Here is a 25376-nt window from a genome sequence, read left to right on the forward strand (position 1 = left end):
ATGGTCACCCCTACAGGTTTTGATGACTACAGTCTTTACAGTGTCCTGTCAGATGAGGAGCTGATGAAGCTGGCCATCGATCGCAGCCTCATTGAGGACAGCAACTCTATTGGGTCAATTCAATCATCACAATCTGTGGATCGACAACGCAATTACCAGCCAAACCAATTTACGACCCGTGTCAGGCTCCCCTCTGCAACAAGGCACATGTATGACTTTCCCCGAGCCAATCCCAACCCAGCCAACCCACATCCAAACCCATCACCTGCAAACCTTCCATCAGCAGACCCTATTATGTGAGTCTGTCAACCCTTTAACTTATTTTGACAGTATGTATGCCAGAAAGGATGAGTGTGAAAACAATTATTATTTTGATGAGCATTAAGTTGGTGCACAGTGTATTATAATTCCAAAATGCCCAACATAGAAATCAGATGGTGAGTATTGATACATTTCCCTAACAGGGACAGCAGTAATACAGGTATTCCACAAATGTGTGTCCTGATGCCGCTAATGTGTAGCGAGATCCACAATGACACTAAATTGAATGACAAATTTCCCCTTCATCTTTGTCTATGCTTTAGAGATGCGAGACCCCTGGTGAATGTGATCAAGAATGGTGATTTAAAGGCTTTGAAAGAGATAGTGAAATGCAACCCAATGAGTCTCTTGATACCAAATGAGGAAGGATGGATTTCTCTCCACGAAGCTGCATATTACGGTCAAAAAGAATGCCTCAAGATTATATTAAGAGGTGAGAGTGAAATAAAGACAAGTGTAATTGAGAATGGTTTCTATTTTATACACACACGTCTGTTGAATCTCAGGCAGATCCTTTATCAGTACATGCCGATTATTTTTCATTTTCTTGGGTCACAAAGTTCTGTTGTCGTTCCTATAGCCCATCCTGGTATGGTGAACACATGTGGTAGTTACAATCAGACCCCACTTCTTTTGGCTGCCGTCTTTCAACAAGTGAACTGTGTGGAGTGCCTTCTGGACAGAGGTGCCAATCCAGACATTGCCAATAAGAATGGAGAAACACCACTCATCAAAGGTAAATAAATCCTACAGATGTTAGATCTTAACTTGATCACTCTTTTGTCGCAGAGAATTTTCCTGATGCATCAGGAAATTCAAATGTGCCTCACTAGTGGCTAAAAAAAAGCAGTTTTCTTTCTCTCCATGCGGGGGCAGTCAAGTCATCGGGATCAGGGCTCGCTAGCTTAAAATAATGTTCTCGCTTCCTCAAACACTATAGGTATAGGTCCTATTACTGCAACATTCAAATGTACCAAAATGTATCTGAAATGCAGTCATACACATCAACAACTGTCATTTTAATAACACAATATAGATATTAGCAAAGGTGCAAAATACTTAAGTTAAAATACTTTCAAGTACTACTTAAGTAGTTTTTGGGGGTATCTGTACTTTACTTCACTACATTCCTAAAGAAAATGATGTACTTTTTACTCCATACATTTTCCCTGACACCCAAAAGTACTTCTTACATTTTGAATGCTTAGCAGGACAGGTAAATGGTCAAATTCACGTACTTATCAAGAGAACATCCCTGGTCATCCCTACTACCTGATCTGGCGGACTTACGAAACACAAATTCTTCGTTTGTAAACTATGTGAGTGCTGGAGTTTGCCTCTGCCTATCCGTAATTTAAAAAACAAGAAAATGGTGCCGTCTGCTTTGCTTAATATAAGGAATTTGAAATTATTTCGACCTTTACTTTTACTTTTGATACTTAAGTATGTTTAAAACCAAATACTTTTAGACTTTTACTAAAGTAATATTTTACTGGGTGACTTTTACTTGAGTCATTTTCTATTAAGGTATCTTTACATTGACTCAAATACGACAATTGGGTATTTTTTCCACCACTGGATATTGTTCTCCACTAGGCTACAACTTAGTGTGTCTAGTGTATCCCAAGGGTTTGATTCCGGCCCAAGCTCTTCTGGTACTAATGATGCAATCCACCGATTGACTTGATGTAGTTACACATTTCAAATATGGACAGTCCAGGGTTAATTTACCCCAGATCTTGATAAGAAATAACCATACTAGGCACTTATGGATAACATGAATAATAAAATAATAACAGTCAGTAGGGTAGGCTATACCATCATTAGTTTCCATTTAAACAAAGTGCCAGGTAAATACACTGCTCAAAAAAATAAAGGGAACACTTAAACAACACAATGTAACTCCAAGTCAATCACACTTCTGTGAAATCAAACTGTCCACTTAGGAAGCAACACTGATTGACAATACATTTCACATCCTGTTGTGCAAATGGAATAGACAAAAGGTGGAAATTATAGGCAATTAGCAAGACACCCCCAATAAAGGAATGGTTCTGCAGGTGGTGACCACAGACCACTTCTCAGTTCCTATGCTTCCTGGCTGATGTTTTGGTCACTTTTGAATGCTGGCGGTGCTTTCACTCTAGTGGTAGCATGAGACGGAGTCTACAACCCACACAAGTGGCTCAGGTAGTGCAGTTCATCCAGGATGGCACATAAATGCGAGCTGTGGCAAAAAGGTTTGCTGTGTCTGTCAGCGTAGTGTCCAGAGCATGGAGGCGCTACCAGGAGACAGGCCAGTACATCAGGAGACGTGGAGGAGGCCGTAGGAGGGCAACAACCCAGCAGCAGGACCGCTACCTCCGCCTTTGTGCAAGGAGGTGCACTGCCAGAGCCCTGCAAAATGACCTCCAGCAGGCCACAAATGTGCATGTGTCAGCATATGGTCTCACAAGGGGTCTGAGGATCTCATCTCGGTACCTAATGGCAGTCAGGCTACCTCTGGCGAGCACATGGAGGCCTGTGCGGCCCCACAAAGAAATGCCACCCCACACCATGACTGACCCACCGCCAAACCGGTCATGCTGGAGGATGTTGCAGGCAGCAGAACGTTCTCCACGGCGTCTCCAGACTCTGTCACGTCTGTCACATGTGCTCATGTGCTCAGTGTGAACCTGCTTTCATCTGTGAAGAGCACAGGGCGCCAGTGGCGAATTTGCCAATCTTGGTGTTCTCTGGCAAATGCCAAACGTCCTGCACGGTGTTGGGCTGTAAGCACAACCCCCACCCGTGGACGTCGGGCCCTCATACCACCCTCATGGAGTCTGTTTCTGACCGTTTGAGCAGACACATGCACATTTGTGGCCTGCTGGAGGTCATTTTGCAGGGCTCTGGCAGTGCTCCTCCTTGCACAAAGGCGGAGGTAGCGGTCCTGCTGCTGGGTTGTTGCCCTCCTACGGCCTCCTCCACGTCTCCTGATGTACTGGCCTGTCTCCTGGTAGCGCCTCCATGCTCTGGACACTACGCTGACAGACACAGCAAACCTTTTTGCCACAGCTCGCATTGATGTGCCATCCTGGGTGAACTGCACTACCTGAGCCACTTGTGTGGGTTGTAGACTCCGTCTCATGCTACCACTAGAGTGAAAGCACCGCCAGCATTCAAAAGTGACCAAAACATCAGCCAGGAAGCATAGGAACTGAGAAGTGGTCTGTGGTCACCACCGGCAGAACCATTCCTTTATTGGGGGTGTCTTGCTAATTGCCTATAATTTCCACCTTTTGTCTATTCCATTTGCACAACAGCATGTGAAATGTATTGTCAATCAGTGTTGCTTCCTAAGTGGACAGTTTGATTTCACAGAAGTGTGATTGACTTGGAGTTACATTGTGTTGTTTAAGTGTTCCCTTTATTTTTTTGAGCAGTGTACTTTACTTCTATAGCAAGGTGTCCATCCAATTGGCAGCAGTTTCAAGAAAATATCCGCATGGAGAAAATATGCGCATTTCCCACCAGTGGTATGTTTCCACCAAACGGACTTGTGCGTGATAACAAAGTGCACACAAAATGTACTTTTTCACTTAAGTTTTCATGTACCGAATAAAAATCTGAAGTTCAATGTGTTTACCTTACATTTTCAACTCTACTGATAGTTTTGTCACAGCACTGTTGCATTAAATAGCAAATGTGCCTACTCTGGTCTTGACACTTGAGCTCTAGTTAACAGCTCGCAGATACAGTGCCAGTAATCTAGTCTATCGTACATGATGAAATTATTATGGATAAGAGCGAGAATATTTGTCATTGTCAAATGGCAGTAAAGCATCGATCATCATGTCACCAGAATAAGACCCTCGATATTTATTGGAAAGGAGAATCAAGCTCCTCACCGTGCACTATCACCACCCTGTCTGTGAAGTTAATCATAATCATTTGTAGCCTAAGAAACTGCATGGTTTCCCAAGTCGTAGTGGGAGGTTCACACACCATATCATCATGTGACTTGAGAATTCTATGGCAGGTTATTTAAGTGTCAGCCATTGTTGCCAGAATGACGCTTACTGAGATGACATTTAGGCACAGACAGACAGAGAGAGAGAGAGAGTGCAATGCGTGGGAGAATGTTGCTGTGGACTGACCCGTTGATCTAGCTAACATTAGCTAGCTACACGTTTGACTCTGCAGCAAGCTAGCTTAGCCAGCTTATCTAGTGGCAACCTAATGTTTATTGCCAAAATAATTAGTTCACTATTGCCACACACATCTGATTAATCTGTTCACTCTTTACGCCACTGACAAGTTGGCTAGTTGGCCGACAAACATAGATCATATGGGGAACTAAAAACAGGAGATTTAACTTATTTTAACCTCTTTTTTCTCCCCAATTGGTAGTTACAGTCTTGTCCCCTCGCTGCAACTCCTGTACGGACTCTGGGGAGGCAAAGGTCTAAAGCCGTGCATCCTCTGAAACACAACCCAACCAAGCCACACTGCTTCTTGACACAATGCCTGCTAAACCCGGAAGCCAGCCACACCAATATGTCGGAGGAAACACCTTACACCTGGCAACCGGGCATGCGCTCCGCAAGCCACAGGAAAAGCTAGAGCGTGATAGTACAAGGATATCCTTGCCGGGCAACCCCTCTCCTAAACCAGACAACGCTAGGGCCAACTGTGTGCTGCCCCATGGTTCTCCCTGTCATGGCCGGTTGCGACAGAGCCTGGACTTAAACCAGGATCTCTAGTGTCACAGCAAGCACTGTGATGTAGAGTCTTAGACCACTGCGTCACTCAGGAGGCCCCCAATGCGTAACTTTTTCTTTGACATTCTGGATTAGCCAAAGCTAACTAGCTAGCTAGTTATCTACCTCGACATTTGATTTACACTTGTCCTCAAAACACAATTGCAACAGCAGAATTATACAGTACATGATCAAAAGTATGTGGACACCTGCTCGTCGAACATCCATTCCAAAATCATGGGCATTAATATGGAGTTGGTCCCCCCTTTGCTGCTATAACAGCCTCCACTCTTCTGGGAAGGCTTTCCACTAGACATTGGATCATTGCTGTGGAGACTTGCTTTCATACAGCCACAAAAGCATTAGTGAGGTTGGGCACTGATGTTGGGCGATTAGGCTTGGCTCGCAGTCGGCTTTCAATTCATCCCAAAGGTGTTTGATAGGGTTGAGGTTAGGGCCAGTCAAGTTCTTCCACAACGATCTCGATAAACCATTTCTCTATGGACCTCGCTTTGTGCACGGCTGAATTGTCATGTCGAAACAGAAAAGGGCCTTCCTCAAACTTCCAAAAAGTTGGAAGCACAGAATCATCTAGAATGTCATTGCATGCTGTAGCGTTAAGATTTCCCTTCACTGGAACTAAGGGGCCTAGCCCGAACCATGAAAAACAGCCACAGACCATTATTTCTATTCCACCAAACTTTACAGTTGGCACTATGCATTGGGGCAGGTAGCTTTCTCATGGCATCCGCCAAACCCAGATTCGTCTGTTGGACTGCCAGATGGTGAAGCGTGATTCATTACTCAAGCATGATTCAGCTGCTCCAGAGTCCAATGGCGTGGAACTTTACACCACTCCAGCCGACACTTGGTATTGTGCATTGTGATCTTAAGCTTGTGTGCGGCTGCTTGGCCATGGAAACCCATTGCATAAAGATCCTGACAAACAGTTATTGTGTTGACGTTGCTTCCAGAGGCAGTTTGGAACTCGGTAGTGAGTGTTGCAACAGAGGACAGAGGATTTTTAGGTGTTCCTGTTCTGTAAGCTTGTGTGGCCTACCACTTCGCAGCTGAGCCGTTGTTGCTCCTAGACATTTCTACTTCACAATAACAGCACTTACAGTTGACTCGGGCAGCTCTAGCAGGGCAGGAATTTGACAAACTGACTTGTTGGAAAGGTGGCATCCTATGACGGTGCCACATTTAAAGCCACTGAGCTCTTCAGTAAGGCCATTCTACTGCCAATGTTTGTCCATGGAGATTGTATGGCTGTGTACCTGATTTTTTACACCTGTCAGCAACGGGTGTGACTGAAATAGCCGAATCCACTAATTTGTCCACATACTTTGTGTATATAGTGTGTCTTCGAAATGCTTATCATACTCCAGAAGTATATCATATTACAAAGGCAGAAGGTCATTAAAGTGCAATTTATCTTTGATCGCGTCTGGCTAAGAACCCAAGAACAAGAAATCCTCAGGAGTGAAGACTAGTGATGTGCAGTTCGCGAACAATTCTTACTTTTTGAATGACTCTTCTAACTGACAAGAGTCACAATACATTTTTTCCAAGTTACTCGTTCATTTTAGTCTGCTGGCCACAATGAATTCTACAGCAGGATTAATACGTGCTCCTCCAGCCCAGCAGCTACAGAGATGTGCTCCAACCAGTAACTGTCTATCATGTACACGAGAGGAAATAGACATGTTTAGAACTGATAATTGATCACATGGTGCAAGAATGAATGCTATTAATTGATTATTGAATGTTACTTGATGGACACAGCTTTTCGTACAACCAAAACACGCTCAGTCTGCCTCTGCTCAAAACTTGTACTCGGGAACACATTTTTCGGGGGCTGCTGCAGTTCGCTAACAATATTGTGCTAATCTCCCTCGCGGCATCAAGCAGTTGCCTTACAACTCAATCTGAATTCTTCCGCTGCTCTAACGTCCTTGGATGTAGCATCGCATTTGGGGCGGAGCACGGAGTTAGGGTAGCCAGGCATGCCGAGCAGTGTCATTCCGCCAAGAGTGGTTCACAATCTAGTCCGGTTGTGGCCGCAACTAGACCTCGTTTCAAAGGTATCAATAGACAGCACCAATAACAAGCCCCATATGGTGAACGAGAGACTTGTAGAATCATGATTCTTTTGAGTTTGTAGTTCATAATTTGCCGGTAAGGGGTCCTGCGTGCTCTGAGCATTAGAAATTACTAGTAAGAGTATAAGTACAACCCACAGAGAATAACTAGAAAAGTACTTGTTTCTCCAAAAATTCAGAGGGTAGTAGTGGGCCAGAATTGAACCCATGCCTACTTTAACATATGTATGCCATGGTCAGTGGCTGTACCTGCTGGACCACACAGGCACTGAGACAACCAAACATTTATTCTGCCTATTGGTTGCCTTCAACATATAATTGATATAAACAAATATTTTCCCAAAAGAAATGTACATTTACCCATACAAATATTGTCAATTTATTATAATCCACATAAGAATTCACACGAGACACGCTGTAGCCTGCACGCAGCCTACATAGGCTACTTTACTGATGCCCAGTGGACCTGCAGACTAATTTATTGTATAGCCTACAAACACCGATTCCAGCTGCCCCCTGGCGGCGATTAAAAATATGAAATATACATTCAAATCCTCCTACTGCAGGATTAGTTTCCTCCTGCGACGAAATGGGTCATATTAAGATCTGACATCTGTAGGTGTTAGCTCTTGGGGCTAAGACAAGTCTCCAGGTCTCAAGCTAGGTTACTGGTCATACTGGCGAAGTCCACCACTGTTACACAATCAGCTTATGTTTTACAAACAGCAATATCCAACCAAAATTACCTGTGTTGTTTGTCACAATGTGTTTTCAGCTTGTGAGAAGTCCAATGTGGAGATTGTAGACCACCTCCTGAAGTATGGAGCCTCAGTACACAAGGCTTGTGTTCAGGGTGTGACACCTCTCCATGAAGCAGCCGGGCATGCGAATGTGGAAATTTGCCAGATGTTGTTGGAGGCCGGGGCCAAGCTTAATGCAGTCAATAATTACAGGATGGAACCTTTCTATATGGCAACACAGAATGGGGGAGTGGACGTGTTGCACTTCTTGATTAGCAAAGGTGAGTGGTTTTCAAATTTTCACAAGCCAGCTTCAAGATTATTTTTAATTACTTGTTTTAAAGATGCAGTCTGGGATCTTAAGCACAACAAGTTCATAACACATTGAACCTGAACTCTTTTATGTCCAAACCCTTGTTGATGGGTTTCCTACATCTTGGAGAAAGGATTATGTTCTTTACAATGGCATGAATAGAATTTATAATAACCATTAAGCATGCAGACCATCTGTTGCTAGTGATGTTGTGGTGTTGCCAGTTTTCCTTTATTTCAACATTGTATAAATGTTGTGTATGCTCTTGTGTATTGTAGGTGCTGATATAAACTGCCAGGCAAGGGATGGGGAAACACCTCTGTATGAGGCAAGTAAGAATGGCTACAAGGAAGTTGTGGAACTGCTTCTATCTCATAAAGCAGATGCTAACCGAGCAACCAAGTCTGGCCTCCTGCCTCTTCATATTGCTGTCCAGAAAGGACATTTTGAGTGAGTGCAATGAATTGATTGATTGGTTAATTTAAAGCATTGGTTTCTCTTCAAGCAAAACATTTCCCTTTCAATTTGATCCCTGTGCTTCCCTTCTGTAGCATTGTGTCCATGCTGATCCCTGCCACCAGCAAGGTCAAAGTTCAACGCAGTGGCATCAGTCCCCTCCACCTGGCTGCCGAGCACAACCGGGACTGGATCCTGGAGATCCTTATCGAGGCAGGCTATGACGTCAATTTCCAGCTCGCAGAAGACCGATCGAAAATGTATGAGGATCATCGCAGCACAGCACTCTACTTTGCTGTCTCCAACAGCAACCTAGAGGCCGCTGAAATGCTTCTGGATGCAGGCGCAAACCCCAACCTTGACATGTTCAACCCTCTTCTTGTCGCTGTGAGGCAGGGTTACATAGAAATGATCACCGCTCTGGTGGAGCATGGAGCTAACATGAATGCGTCCATCCCCACACACCCCTGCTCCTTCCCGGCAGTGGTCATGCTCGGTATGAAGTATCTGCACATCCTGAACTATCTGAAGTATCTGATGTCCAATGGCTGTGATGCCCTTTCCTGTTTTGATTGCACATATGGCAGCAAGCCACACCCACCCCTGAAAACTTCAAGAAGGGTCAGCATCTTCGGCGAAACTGTGCGCTACGTTACTGATGAGGACGAAGCTCGACGCAACACTTGCGTCCAGGTAGGTTGGGTTAATGTGCAATGTAGATGGTTTGCTGGTCTATTAGTTTCCAATTCCATCTCGGGTTGTTCTTTGAATCCAATTTGAGCCCTTCATTTTCAGTTCTGTGAGGCAATCTCCGATCCGACAATTAGCCGCTGGGCAGGACCCATCATAGATGTGCTCCTGGATTACGTTGGCCATGTAAAACTCTGCTCCCGGCTGATTGAGAACCTGGATAGCTACCGTGACTGGGCAGGAATCAAGGTGAAAGCAAGTAAGTGAGCTTACACCATAGAGTTACACAATATACCGAAGCTTCAGTTCTCAATATTAGAACATGAAAAATGGGTACTAGAATTTTTGTTACTTTTGTTACTACTGTCAAACTGTAGCATACAAGTCAATATACCCGTTATAGCGTGAGCGCATCGTGCCTGCTCCACTTAGGCTGCACTAGGAGTCTGGGCTGCATCATGTTAGCTCCCCATTCATGCTGCACAGAGGTTACCACACTTGAATGATGCAACATGGCATGTAGAAATATTTTAACTGTTCATTCCTGTTTGCAAAGCAATGTCCATACAGACTAGAACACTTTACAATGCAAGAAGATACCGGTAGCTTTCAGTTTTGTAGACTAACTTTCCTTGCCAGTTTAAAGCCAACATGAATTCACTACCCCTACTACTGATAACACGCAAACCATAACTCAAAATGTGCTGATTTCAAAGCTGATTGCCACCAAAACTTTATTAATTCACTTAATCGTTCTCTCGCTCACGTCTCTCCCAAAGATGATCTATTGCCTCAGCGAACTGACTCTGATTAATCAGATGTGTGTGGCAATAGCTAACTAATAAACATTAGGTTGCAATAAACATTAGGTTGCCACTAGATTAACTGGCTAAGCTAGCTAGCTGCAGTGTCAACCGTGTAGCTAGCTAACGTTAGCTAGATCAACGGGTCAGTCCACCGCAGCATCCTCCCATGCATTTCTCTCTCTCTCTCTCTCTCTCTCTCTCTCTCTCTCTCTCTCTCTCTCTCTCTCTCTGTCTCTGTCTCTGTCTCTGTCTCTGTCTCTGTCTCTCTCTCTCTCTCTCTCGCTCTGTGCATCTAAATGTAATTTTGTTTACCATTCAAATAAATGATTACTATTATTTTGTTATGTACTTAGATTGTTATTACCAAAGTCAAGTTGATTGTATGATTGTAAAATTGGATGATTGGACACGGCAGGAGTCGCGGACGTAAAACAAAATTGCCTTATGACCGGCATCTCACAAACCCACGAGTCTAACAGCGGCGTCTAATTGCCTACTTGTGTTGCCATTTGCTGTTGGTCTGCTGAGCCTGACTCTGAGCTGGGGTAGTTTGTTTCACGTCTCACTGGCCCTTGGCCTGTGCCGCAACTTGCATGTGGGTGGAGTTAGCCGTTGAGATAGTGGTGAATGTGCTGCTAACAAGGAAAACCGGGGGGTAAATCCGGGGGGTGCATGCGAACATAAAGAACAAACAACTGTTCATGATTCGACTCGGTCGCAAAGATGCAGGCGCACTCAGATCAAGAATTTTAAGCACTCTGAGCTTTGATCAACACTGTGAATGCAATATAAGTGGGTAAATGCTAATTTACAAAATAAAAGGATAAGTAAACACTATTGCAGAAATTATAAGGTGCATAAATGGCGTTTACGTGTGTTTAACCTCCACTACATCCCTGATTGTGTCATGGTCGTCTAGAAATTTTGTCTAGATCCCGGTTTGTCCCAAGGACGTCTTCCCCAAGGATGATTTTAGGATGCTGTCAGGACTTTCTGTCTTGGTCCCCTAGAGATTTTTGGGTTGTTCCGAGGACATCACCTGATGGTCCCAAAGAAAAGTGCAGAGATGAATGAGAAAGCTCTCGTCATGAGCTGTTCGGCCATTACAGAGAACCACATACCGGATTTTTAAAACTTCTTAGGGATAGCCCCCATTTTTTCAATTTTCACCTAAAATGACATACCCAATCTAACTACCTGTATCTCAGGCCCTAAAGCAATGATATGCATATTCTTGGTACCATTTGAAAGGAAACACTTTGAAGTTTGTGTAAATGTGAATTGAATGTAGGAGAATATAACAGAATAGATCTGGTAGAAGATAATACAAAGAAAAAAAAGCCACCATCTTTGAAATGCAAGAGAAAGGTCCCAGTTCTAGCCGTGGTTGTAATTCCGATGGTGTCCACAAGATGGCAGCAGTGTATGTGCAACGTTTCAGACGGATAACTTGAAGTATGAGCGTTCTCCATGACATTTAGTGTGAAGTCACCCAGGTACATTTGGGCAAATCGTGAAGGAGACCTTTGCATTCATATTACATTTTTCTGAAAGAATATCGTCAAATCTGTATACTCGGACTTTGATTTAGCATTTCCAGTATTAGTAGCCATATTATAAGTTCAACATTTGCAAAACATCACATTTCATAACTTCATAACTCTGAATTTTCTTATAATTTTTGTCCAAAATGAAAAGGCATGCTGTCGTACAAGGTTAGTAGCTACATTTTACGACAGATACATGGTTTCCGGATACTCCTGTAAAGCCCAGCTCATTGGCTATCTAGCTAGTACCAATTGGTGCTTATTTGACAAAGTTAGTCATTCAAGTGAAGACCGCCTGCGTCATCGGCGTGCCATGAAGGCGTTGCTCTCTGACCAAATATGGTGTCCTATAGGATATACTACACCCTAATGATATAGTGAAGTCTCGTTATGTTCTAGGATCTCTGAGGAATACATACGAACGCAATTTGACTGGTTGAAACAACGTTTAGGGTTAGATTTTCACAGATTCCTTTCTTTGCAAATTGAACAAGTGGAAATACAAAATCAATCGTGCATGATATAATGGACCTTTTTAGGATATGAAAAAGGATTTTATCTAACTTCATGTTATCTCTGGGGCCCTTTGGATGATAAATCAGAGCAAGATTTCAGAATGTAAGTATACATTTCACCTTCAGAGGTGAATTTATCAAACCTATCACGGTGAAAAAAGGGTTTTGTTGTTAGGAGCTCTCCTCAAACAATAGCATGGCATTTTTTTGCAGTAGTAGCTACTGTAAATTGGACAGTGCAGTTATATTAACAAGAATTTAAGCTTTCAGACGATATAAGACACTTATATGTACCGACATTTGTTGTTTCTCCAAAATCTGTGATCTTGACAAGGCGCTGCAGGATTTACAACTGTCCCGTTGACGGGACGCCGATCCCTATTAACAGGGTCATTAGCAATCGGAAAAAATCAAATTTCTTGCCCCGGCCTAGCTCAACATCTGGGCGTCAGATAAGAAATAGACTACTAAAGTGACCATTAGACTTGCCAACTTTGACTGAATACGCTTGTAGAGGCAACAGTTTTGATAAAATGTGTAATTTATCGCTCTCACGTGCTCAATAAAAACCAATGGGGTGGTACCTTTTTGTTGCATTTTGAACAATGCTAACATATTTTTAACAGAGTTCTGTCTAAAACCGGGCCCAACAACTTGGTTGCTCAACAACACAGCTGGCAGCCTGTAACAAGCATAAGCAGTGGTTGAGAACAAACCTAGGCTACTGTAGATGTTGGTATTAATCAACAAATGCGTACAGATAATTGGTCCAACATAAAGAAAAATGGGTCTGTTGTTATTAGTTATTCTTGTCATTATAAACCGACTTTGAAATATGTATTTTTCAGTCATTGAGTCTATGGCCAAATTTGAACTGCACACACATTCTCAATGAAGTAATCATATCAAAATGATATGCTTTTAAGCCTCTTAATATAGGAAAGAGGAGCAGGGTTGTAGTGCTGCCAGAGCGTGGGGGAGCAGTGTGCCCTCACTCTTTTCAATTTGAGATTACACCGAGCTGGTTAAACTATTTCTGGAACATTTATTCTGATAAATCCTAAATACATTCTATTTAATTACCACATCATTTCCATGAACATCGATAAATAGCCTATGTAATGTAAAGCACCCTAGGTAAATTGTGGTTTCTTCCCTGTCTTCTCTCTGGTGGTGTCGAGAATGATGTACTATAGGTGTGTACTGCGATGGCCGGTCAGAGGCTTGACCACTTTGGCCAATCAGAACATTGAAAAATGATAACCAGTAGTTCCTATCCAGCCTGGGTGTCAGGTAACCTTGTGGTTAAGAGCATTGAACTGGTAACCTGAGGGTAGCTGGTTCGAATCCCCCGAGCTGACTAGATAAAAAAATATATGGATGAGCCTTTGAGCATGGCCCTTAACCCTAATTTCTCCAGCAAGTCTCTCTGGATAAGCACGTCTGCTAAATGACTACAATGTAAATATAAAAACATGAGAAGCGGCCTGTTCAAAACCCCAAGCATTTAAAGGTGCAGCTGACAAGCAGTCCGAGCCCACACACACCTGACAAGTCAGGCAAATATCCCGCAGAGAGAGCTGGCCAGAGCCTCTCAATTTGGGGGAAGATGACATTCACATCCTGTGCCAATGCTTCTCCCTCCTGTGTGCCTCCACCATCAATGGCTTTAGGGACTTTGTTCACAGTAGGGGAGAACATGTGCATGTGAGGTAATACCACTGCTTAAATGTACAAGTGGAGGCTGGTGGGAGGAGCCATAGGATTATTATTATTTGACCCTGCTGGTCATCTATGAACATTTGAACATCTTGGCCATGTTCTGTTATAATCTCCACCCGGCACAGCCAGAAGAGGACTGGCCACCCCTCATAGCCTGGTTCCTCTCTAGGTTTCTTCCTAGGTTCTGGCTTTTCTAGGGAGTTTTTCCTAGCCACCGTGCTTCTACACCTGCATTGCTGGCTGTTTGGGGTTTTAGGCTGGGTTTCTGTACAGCACTTTGTGACATCAGCTGATATAAGAAGGGCTTTATAAATAAATTTGATTTGAAATTTGATTGATAGGAGGATTGGCTCATTGTAATGGCTGAAATGGAACGCTATCAAACATATGGAAACCACATGTTTGACTTCATTCCATTGATTCCATTCCAGCCATTACAATGAGCCCATCCTACTATAGCTCCTCCCACCAGCCTCCACTGAACTGTACCTACCCTGCAGCTTGGCAGAGTGAGAGTGTCACGCTCGTCGTAACTTTGAAGAGAGGAGGACCAAGGCGCAGCGTGATAGCAATACATATTTTTATTAGAAGACGAAACGAAAACGAACAACACTTTACACACTAAACAAAACAACAAACCGACGAACGTGAAGCTATACAAACAAATAGTGCTGACACTAAACACTACACATAGACAATCACCCACGAACTACCTAATGAATATGGCTGCCTAAATATGGTTCCCAATCAGAGACAACGATAGACAGCTGTCTCTAATTGAGAACCAATCTAGGCAACCATAGACATGCATACACCTAGACTAGACACTTAAACCAACTAAACCACAGCACCCATAAACATACAAAAAAAACCTAGACAATACAAAACACATACATCCCCCATGTCACACCCTGACCTAACTAAAATAATACAGAAAACAAAGAAAACTAAGGCCAGGGTGTGACAGTACCCCCCCCCCCCCCCCAAAGGTGCAGACTCCGGCCGCAAAACCTGACACAGAAGGGGATCTGGCGGCTCCTGACTGGCGGGCGGATCTGGCGGCTCCTGACTGACGGGCGGCTCTGGCGGCTCCTGACTGACGGACGGCTCTAGCGGCTCCTGACTGATGGACGGCTCTATCGGCTCCTGAATGACGGACGGCTCTGAAGGCTCAATACAGACGGGCGGCTTTGAAGGCTCAGGACAGAAGGGCGGCTTTGAAGGCTCAGAACAGACGGGCAGCTCAGACGGCGCTGGGCAGATGGGCAGCTCAGACGACGCTGGGCAGACGGGTAGCTCAGATGGCGCTGGGCAGACGGGCAGCTCAGACGGCGCTGGGCAGACGGGCAGCGCAGGCGGCAGCTCAGACGGCGCTGGGCAGACGGGCAGCGCAGGCGGCAGGTCAGACGGCGCTGGGCAGACGGGCAGCGCAGGCGGCGCTGGGCAGACAGCAGATTCTGGCCTGCTGAGGCGCACAGTAAGCCTGGTGCGTGGTGCCGGAACTGGTGGTACCGGGCTGGGGACACGCACCTCAAGGCTAGTGCGGGGAGGAGGAACAGGGCATACTGGACCCTGGAGGCGCACAGTGGGCCTGGTGCGTGGTGCCGGAACTGGTGGTACCGGGCTGGGGACACGCACCTCAAGGCTAGTGCGGGGAGGAGGAACAGGGCTCTGGAGATGCACTGGAAGCCTGATGCGTGGTGTAGGCACTGGTGGTACTGGGCTGGGGACACGCACCTCAGGGCGAGTGCGGGGAGCAGGCACAGGACGTACTGGGCTATGGATGCGTACTGGAGGTCTGGAGTGTAGAGCTGACACAACCCGTCCTGGCTGGATGTTTCTACTTACCCTGCAAATGCAGGGCGCTGGCACAGGACGCACCGGGCTGTGCAGACTCACAGTACGCAGATCCGGTGCAGGATATCCTGGTCCAAGTAGGTACACTGGAGACCAGGAGCGCTGAGCTGGCACTCTGCTACCTGGCTGGATGCCCATTCTAGCCCGGCCAATGCGAGGAGCTGGAATAGAGCGCACCGGGCTAGAATAGCGCACTGGGGACACCGTGCCCATCTCTGCATGACACGGTGCCTGACCAGTTACACGCTGTCCACGGTAAGCACGAGGAGTTGGCTTAGGTGTCCTACCTGACTCAGCCAATCTCCTCGTGTGCCCCCCCAAAACAATTATTGGGGCTGCCTCTCGGGCTTCCGTGCTAGCCGCGTACCTTTATAACGTCTCCGTTCCTCCATTCTCCTGTATCCCTCCTCGCACTGTTCCATTGAATCCCAGGCGGGCTCCGGCACTCTCTCTGGATCGATCGACCAGTGCTCTATTTCCTCCCAGGTTGTATAGCCCAGATCCTTCTCCCAAGTCCGTTTTCCCACAACGCGCTGTTCCTCTCTTTCACGCTGCTTGGTCCGATCTTGGTGGGTGATTCTGTCACGCTCGTCGTAACTTTGAAGAGAGGAGGACCAAGGCGCAGCGTGATAGCAATACATCTTCTTTTTATTAGAAGACGAAACGAAAACGAACAACACTTTACACACTAAACAAAACAACAAACCGACGAACGTGAAGCTATACAAACAAATAGTGCTGACACTAAACACTACACATAGACAATCACCCACGAACTACCTAATGAATATGGCTGCCTAAATATGGTTCCCAATCAGAGACAACGATAGACAGCTGTCTCTAATTGAGAACCAATCTAGGCAACCATAGACATGCATACACCTAGACTAGACACTTAAACCAACTAAACCACAGCACCCATAAACATACAAAAAAAACCTAGACAATACAAAACACATACATCCCCCATGTCACACCCTGACCTAACTAAAATAATACAGAAAACAAAGAAAACTAAGGCCAGGGTGTGACAGAGAGGGGGTTTAGCCAAATGAAACTTATCATCAGACCAATGAGATCTAGGATCCAAATTCACTGTGTGTCTCCTTGATGTTCATAAAACTCTACGGACCCCTCTAGCGCAGTAAAATCCAGAACGATATGTGACCACTTGGTTACAGTGACACCTTTCTGCCGAGGTCACCCAAACCAGAGAGGCCACTGCAAAGCCCAAAGAGACTGACCCTCTCTGTAAGTTGCTGTAGCCCTGCTTGGGATATTTAGCCTATATTGGCTATTGGTTGAGACACAGGGCCCATTCTAGCTTGGTATGTCAGGGTGGGCAAGTGGAAATGTGAATTGGGCCAAGTTGGAGGTAACAATGCATTAAGATTCTAGTTTATTGAGATGCATGAATATACCACACCAAAATAAAGATTTTATGGCTGTTTTAAAACAAATTTCCTGCAATTCTACATAGTAATGATTTATCTTCACTTCTTGGTCAATTGATTTGATAGAATGTATTTGCATAGATGAAAAATGCCATGAATTGATAGTTCACCTGTGTTTTCTTTTATTCTGTAATAGAGTATGTTGTAACCATGTGTTCAAGCTAATCAAATCAGAGTTTATTTATGATACAACGTAGTGTAAGCTACACAATACAATGAAATGCCTACTCGCAACTAAAGTGCTTATGTATTTGTATTTACATTAGGCTAAACCCTACAAATAGCTATACCAAGTAGTCATAGGCCTATTCGACTATACTGCAAATGATTGTTGTTTGTTCCTGATCTGGCTGAATGGCAGAGCTATCCTTCAGACTTCCTTCAGCACCACATCCATTGCACAATCCTGGGGCTGTCCTTTCAGCACCACAAAGGGACCCAATCGCTTAAAATAACAGTCATCAAGATCTGTTGCCTATGCTTAATAGTCCTACTCATCACTTATAATGATTATTACAAATAGAAGATGAACACTTCTCACAATGGTAAGGGAAAGGAAAGGGAAAGGGGATACCTAGTCAGTTGCACAACTGAATGCATTCAATCAAAATGGGTATTCCGCATTTAACCCAACCCTGTTTAGTAAAGTTAGATCAAAGCTGAATCAATGTCTCGCAAGTTCACATAATAATTAATCTGCATTTTACATATAATAGCACAGCATAGTAGGCCTGCAGTGCCTTCAGAAAGTATTCATACGCCTTGACTTATTCCACATTTTGTTGTTACAGCCTGAATTCAAAATTGATTAAATGTATGTTTTTTCTCACCCATCTAGACACAATACCCCATATTGCATTAAGGGCAAAGAGTTACATTTTTGTCTCATTAAACCACATAATCTTTTGCCTTATGCTCTGAGTCTTTCGCATGCCTTTTTGCAAACTCCAGGCATGCTGCCAACTGCCTTATTCTCAGTAGTGGCTTCCGCCACTCTCCCATAAAGCCAAGATTCGTATTCAGTGCTGTCGAGACTGTTGTCCGTCTGGAAGGTTCTCCCATCTCAGCCAAGGAACTCTGTAGTTCTGTCAGGGTGGTCATTGAGTTCTTGATCACCTCCCTGACCAAGGTCCTTCTTGCCCATTTGCTCAGTTTGTGCTCTTGGAAACTTTCAAAACTCTAGAAATTGTTTTATACCCTTCCCCAGATATATGCCTCATCACAATTCTCTCTTGGAGTTCTTCGGACAGTTCCTTGATCTTTTGCTCTGACATGCACTGTCTAATTTTTGTTTTGACATTCTTCTTCTTCTTCTGTGGGTTTTATGGCGGACTACAACCCAAAAAGGTGTATGGCCGCCACCAACTGGACGGGTTGAAAAAACAAGGTAAAAATAAAATCCGTACATGATAGGGAAAACTAAATGATTCCACCCAAATAAATTAGTACATTGACAAAAACAAAACAAAACTCGCACTTCTTAATTTCTTAAAATCTCCATATCTCCCTTCTCAGGCTCTAGAGCCTGAGAGGGTTGTACAGCTTGTGACAATACTCCATGCAACTCCTCCGCTGAGAAATCTTTCAGTCTCAGGGACCGCTCCGCCGCATCCACAATGATGTCTATTCTCCTGGATCTTCTCTCCATCTTGGCAGTGCCATTAATCACCATAGCTATAAAGGCCACAAAGTCCACCTTCTTAACCTTTAAAATACCTGGGTCCTGATGGTGAAAGGCAACCCCTGCAGCCTGCAGTGAAGGCCTATACACCACAATGGACTCTTCAGGAGCGCCATTCAGAGCCTCAACCCTTTAAACAGCCGCTGCATGTGAAATGTTCTGGACAGCCCTGAATTTGGCCACCTCATTATCTTTTACCGTTGTCGGGCATTCCAAAGAGGTGGCTTTATGGTTCTCACTACAATTGCGACATGTCACATTTTCATCACTTTTAAAACACATGACATGGACATGCACATTCCACAACTTGGACCTCTCGGCTTCCCCCTTCTGCAAACACTTGAAACATGTCCAAAAGCTTTACAGTGATCACACTGCATTGGTCTTGGGATAAATACTCTGAATCTAGTTTATACACAACATGGATGACGTGGATTGAGACGCATCCAATGCAAAAAAATAAAGATATCTCTATCTTCAACTGACAGATTTTTATGGGGATTTTTTTATCACGATCATTTTATCTGCACGGGGATGCGGACATCGGCTCTAGGGGGTTGTTAAGCATCCTAAATAATGACATAGATTCAGGCAAAAAGGGAAGCATGATGTAAGATGCAAACCTGGTATTCCAACTGATTATAGGTTACTAAAGCCAACAACATACTACTGCACCACAGAGTTTTGATAAAAACAGTGGAGGAAAGAAAACACATCTGATAATCGCACACTGCAATTTATTGCTGACCAGCAGATGTCACTAATGTGCATTGTGAACAGATAATGAAGCTGAGTAATTAACAATTTTTCGGCACGACTTGGTGAAAGTGCTGAAGCCTTCAGAAAGCCTTGGTTTATGATCACTAGTGAAGAGGAGCCAACTGAAGATTGCAGCAGAATATCTATTATTGCTCCCATCTGTTACATGCACTTATGTTAGCTTTTTCAAAAGCTTTAAAACTGGCAGCAATTGTGTCGAGGCACAGATCTGGGGAAGGGTACCAAAGCATTTATGCAATTGTAAGTACAAGGTCCCCAAGAACACAGTGGCCATTCTTCCTAGAGATGGCCACCCTGCCAAACTGAGCAATTGGAGGAGAAGGGCCTTGGTCAGGGAGGTGACCAAGAACCCGATGATCACTCTGACAGAGCTCTAGAGTTCCTCTGTGGAGATGGGAGAACCTTCCAGAAGGACAACCATCGCTGAAGCACTCCACCAATCACGCCTTTATTGTACAGTGGCCAGACGGAAGCCACTCAGTAAAAGGCACATGACAACCCACTTGGAGTTTGCCAAAAGGCAAACCATGAGAAACAGACCATGAGAAACAAGATTCTATGGTCTGATGAAACCAATATTGAACTCTTTGGCTTGAAAGCCAAGCATCACGTCTGGAGGAAACCTGGCACCATCCCTACGTGAAGAATGTTGGTGGAAGCATCGTGCTGTGGGGATGTTTTTCAGCGGCAGTGACTGGGAGACTAGTCAGGATCGAGGCAAAGATGAACCGAGCAAAGTACAGAGAACTCCTTGATGAAAACCTGTTCCAGAGCGCTCAGGACCTTAGACTGGGGGCGAAGGTTCACCTTCCAACAATACAACTACCCTAAGCACACAGCCAAGGCAGGAGTGGCTTCGGGACAAGTCTCTGAATGTCCTTGAGTGGCCCAGCCAGAGCCCAGACTTAAACAGATCGAACTTCTCTGGAGAGACCTGAAAATAGCTGTCCAGAAACTCTCCCCATCCAACCTGACAGAGCTTGAGAGGATCTTTAGAGAAGAATGGCAGTATTGCGTGTAGATTGATGAGGGGGAAAAATTATTTCATTCATTTTAGAGTAAGGCTGTAACGTACTTGAACTAAATGTGGAAAAAGTCAAGCAAGCGGTCTGAATACTTTCAGAAGGCACTGTAAATAAATGTTTTATATATAGAGACCCGTTCCAAATGGACCAAAGGACAACTAGACTCGTTCCATATAGACCTGGTCCGATCCAAACCTGGTCTGGTCTGATCCGATCCGAGTGAGGGAAGCAGGGTGGCCGTACTGTGTATGTAGGCTACTGTGAGTGTGAGCAAGTGACACGAGGTGCAGGGAGGAGGGAGAGAAGAAGACAGCAACCAAACAAGCCAACTCGCACTATAGTACACTAATAGTTGCAGTAGTTAGGTTATTTCTCATCCAATATGATGTAATAATATGTAGGAGCTGTCTTGACTGCGTCAAACCGGAAAAAGCTAGTTAAGCTAGCTAGCTAGCTAGGCTAATTGAGGTTGCATGCACTTTCTCATCCTACACAGTTACAAACAACAACAACTCCATTCAAAATAGTAAGTTAGCAGCCTACCTGTTGGTCATTGTAGCCTAACCTTCTCCTTTAACTTTTAATTCCATCACTTTAATTCCATCTTCCATTGATTAGATATCTCCTAACTTTTGCTACATATAGAGGCTCTATGTCTGTAGCCTATTGCCGCTTTGATTACTTATGATTGGCCAAAACAAGCTACACGTGCCACTCTCGTGAAAAGCAAGAGCAGCAGCATAAATGACGATGATCCTAATGCTTTGTACAGTCAGTGTACATAGAACTACATTTACATTACAATTTAGCCATTCAGCAGACGCTCCCATCCAGAGTGACCTACAGCTAGTGCGTTCATCTTACGACAGCCAAGGGAGACATACACATATCCCTGTCGTATCCCAACCACGTATCACATACATAATACAATGCAAAATACAATACAAAATGCTTAAAAATGTCTGTGTCTATTCACAGTTCCCGTCGTGTGGCAATGTATTCTTTCAGTTTTCTGAATCAGTTTTTATTGCTAGCTTGAGTTACCTGGGGTGGTAGAGAGTTCCATTTAGTCATGAATTTATTTAATACTGTGTGTTTCCCAGCCTCTGTTCTGGACCTGGAGACCGTGAAGAGACCTCTGGTTGCATGTCTTGTGTGATACCGATGAGTGTCCAAACTGTGTGCCAACTGCTTTAACAGACAGTTCGGTACCTTCAACACATCAACACCTCACACAAAGACCAATAGTGAAGCAGTCAATCTCTCCTCAACTTTGAGCCCAGAGAGATTGACATGCAGGGCATTTACATTCGCACTTCATGTACATCTAAGAGCAATATGTGCTGCTTTGTTTTGGACCAACTGTAATTTGCTTATGTCCTTCTTTGCCGCACCTGACCACACAGCTAGACAGTAGTCTAGGTGCGACGAAACTAGTGTAAGGGTTAGGGTTAGAGCAAGGGTAGGGGTTAAGGTTAGGGTTTAGGGTAGGAATGTCCCAAGGATTCAAGATAGCACTGACCATCTGTAAATTATTAGTGGGATCTCATTGCTTGCTTGTGCTACCTGTGCTCAGTGAAAAGAATATGACATACTTCTAACTTGGTTAGGTATAAATGAGACCGTTTTTAAACATCAACTGTTTTAGACAAAACAAATGTAACCAAGCAAGATAAATAAATGTTCAATCAATACTGATTACGTGGTTACTACAGGGTTAGCAGCGTAATGGTTATCGTTACCACCCGGAGACCAGAAGATTGGGGATTGAAATAGCAGGACACTGTAAAGTCTATTATCCCGCTGAAGAGTATGAATTAGGCTGTTTGAGAAGTTTAAATCTTAAGCTACAGTCGTACGCCAAAGCTGTGTGCTAGAAAACCTTGGTAGAGCATGGGTGGAGTAAGCATTGCGGTGTCCATGTGAATTTCCTTTATTTTTCAGGCTTCAGACCAATGCCTACTTCTCACTTAAAACACAGTTTTTTTTGTTTTTAATCATAGGTAATGAATGTGTAGGGGACTTCTGACCGCAAATACTTTGTGGTCAGAAGACTTTGTGATGCAGCAAAAATATAACTGTATCCGAGTACAGAGACTGTGAGTTCAAATGCCAGGTGGAGTGATATTGAAAAGTCAGTACTAAGGGATCATGTAAAATGTGAACATATTTTGATTGATTAAGTATTTATTTTACTATTTTAGCTGAACAGCATACCACTTACCTTAAACCCCCATACAATTTCATTACTTTACTTATAATGGATTGGGACACCTGGAACCATCACATGATGTCCTGACGACTGGTAAAACAAATGTCTTGAGAACATCTTACAAATGTCCAAACATGGTCCTCAATGAAATCCTGGTAACTTACAAGGAACTAGACAAAGGTCCCCCAGAGAACATTCCCTTGGGACCATCATGCAACATCCCCTTGACCATCATGAAACGTCCCCTTGTGGTCATTGAATGGCCCATGGATAACATCCTATCAGAACCAAGTAGGAACCTTTTCGAAACGTTCCCTACTGGGTACTGCGACCAAACCGGAACCTGTGCTGAACGTCTTCTTAGCGTCCCAAGGTTAATGTCATGTTTTAATATTCCTAGAACGTTCTCAGAACGTCAGTGGGATAACGTCTTGCCAAAACTCTTAAAGGGACCTTTTGAGAACATAGCCAAATGTCCTTAGATGGTCCCCTGTTTGCTGGGATACTACAGTACTATAGTTTTTTTTCATGTTGGTTAATAAGCAACTTCTTTGCACTTTCAGTGCCACCACATTCACTGATGCAGTTGTGCAGACTGAAGATCCATCAGCAGGTTGGAATCCCCAGACTGAGGCACATTGACACCCTGCCCCTCCCACCAAGACTAATCAAGTTCCTCAACTACAAAAAGGTAAATTCACAGGATGTCTAGGAATTTATTTTTGTTTTGTTGACTCTAAGTTCACAGATTCCGTGACTTGTTTTCAATAAATGTGATTGTTTTGCATATTGTAAGCCAGTTGAGATGAAGGGGGAATGTTTCTTTGCACAGTTGTGTACTGCATAATAGGCTTGATTTGATATTACAATGGCAGGAGTAACATTCAAATGAATCTACTGTAAATGATGTGTAAATGTATGTACTTGCAGGTATTTGGGTTTGGTTAGCAATAGCAACTCTGACTCTTATTGATTACTAAATTAATTGTTTACCCTGCGCAGTGAGATTTTATTTTACTAAAGTACAGGGAAGTTGCCTGTATCAGAAAATAAACCACAGCTTGGAATGCTTCTCAGGCAATCAGATTGTTTGGCTGGAACTATCCGTTATATAATTGAATATAGTGATTTCAGTACTGTATTGTGTACAAAGGTCTGTTGCCACAGGTGGGTGGAACTATTTCAGTTTTTAATGTAAAAAAAAAAGTAAATGTTTCTATGAATATTGCAGATTTATTGACAGATTTATTATGACTCATGTAATGCTAATGATATCATCAGTACTTGCTTGAAGTAGAGCCATACAATGTCAAACACTGTATAAATAAAGTCTTAAAGGATAACTATATTCATTAGTCCACTGTTGATACAGTCCCAAAAATGTTTTGCATGTCAGCAGTCAAGTTTTTAAGATATTGGACTTCCAAGGAGCAATATTTCACCGGCCACATCATTATGTTGATGCAGGTCAGATGACATAAAAATGTAGCTCTTTGACCACGCACAACAGTGGAAGTTGGGCATAGAAATAAGGATGCTTTAGCAGAAAAATATGATGGTGGATCTTTGATATTAACGGTTTGAATGTGTTCGCATTCGAGAAGTCAAAGAAATTATCCTGATAGCTGAAAGTGCACTAATTACTTACTTAGTCCCATTCGATTATCAATGAAATACATATAATTGTAACGGCTGTCTTCCTCCTCCTCTGACGAGGAGGAGTAGTAAGGATCGGAGGACCAAGGTGCAGCGTGGTAAGTATTCATTATGCCTTTTAATGAAAACGAAACTCGAACAAAACAACAAAACTAACGATAAACGAGAATGAAACGAAACAGTCCTGTCTGGTGACATACACAAAGACAGAAAATAAGCACCCACGAAACACAGGAGGAAAAAGGCTACCTAAGTATGATTCTCAATCAGAGACAACTAACGACACCTGCCTCTGATTGAGAATCATACCAGGCCAAACGAAGGGGGAAAAACATAGAAAAACGAACATAGATAACCCACCCAACTCACGCCCTGACCATACTAAAACAAAGAAATAACAAAAGAACTAAGGTCAGAACGTGACAATAATGCATGGCTGGCTACTGCTGCCTGCATTTGAGCCTATTCCAGACACAGATTTAGGTAATTCACTTGCCCCATATATTTGTCATAATTTTTTTTTACTGATCTGTCGCTTTGTAAAAATGTGCATGGGTTTAGCTCAGGTCATAATGACAAAGACGTTGGGGGAAATGAGAGGGAGGGGGAGCGATGCTTGCTCAAATCCAATCGTGACAGGAAGCGTAACCTGCACCCCATACATTTCTTTACAGACAGCCAAACTAGCCAATTTAGTTATTTAGATTGCACAGCGCAGCACAGTTTTAGTGACAGAGAGATGCGTGCTGGCAGCTGA

General features: G+C 43.7%; 1 protein-coding gene across 1 annotated transcript; it reads left to right on the forward strand.

Moving 5' to 3' along the window:
- LOC120019329 (ankyrin repeat and SOCS box protein 2-like) lies at window positions 1-24842 on the forward strand. The gene is made up of 7 exons (XM_038962624.1): window positions 1-100; window positions 902-1057; window positions 7941-8186; window positions 8497-8668; window positions 8770-9367; window positions 9470-9623; window positions 23527-24842. The coding sequence occupies exons 1-7, from the start codon at window positions 1-3 to the stop codon at window positions 23673-23675; spliced, it is 1575 nt and encodes a 524-aa protein (XP_038818552.1). The 3' UTR covers window positions 23676-24842.
- The last annotated feature ends 534 nt before the right edge of the window (window positions 24843-25376 follow it).

Source organism: Salvelinus namaycush, chromosome 24 (assembly GCF_016432855.1).
Source record: "Salvelinus namaycush isolate Seneca chromosome 24, SaNama_1.0, whole genome shotgun sequence".
Taxonomy (NCBI): domain Eukaryota; kingdom Metazoa; phylum Chordata; class Actinopteri; order Salmoniformes; family Salmonidae; genus Salvelinus; species Salvelinus namaycush.

Coding starts and splice junctions, on each gene's coding strand:
- LOC120019329 (XM_038962624.1), top strand. CDS start 1: ATGGTCACCCCTACAGGTTTTGATGACTACAGTCTTTACAGTGTCCTG. Junction 101..901: donor TCGCAGCCTCATTGAGGACA/GCAACTCTATTG, acceptor TCGTTCCTATAG/CCCATCCTGGTATGGTGAAC. Junction 1,058..7,940: donor AGAAACACCACTCATCAAAG/GTAAATAAATCC, acceptor ATGTGTTTTCAG/CTTGTGAGAAGTCCAATGTG.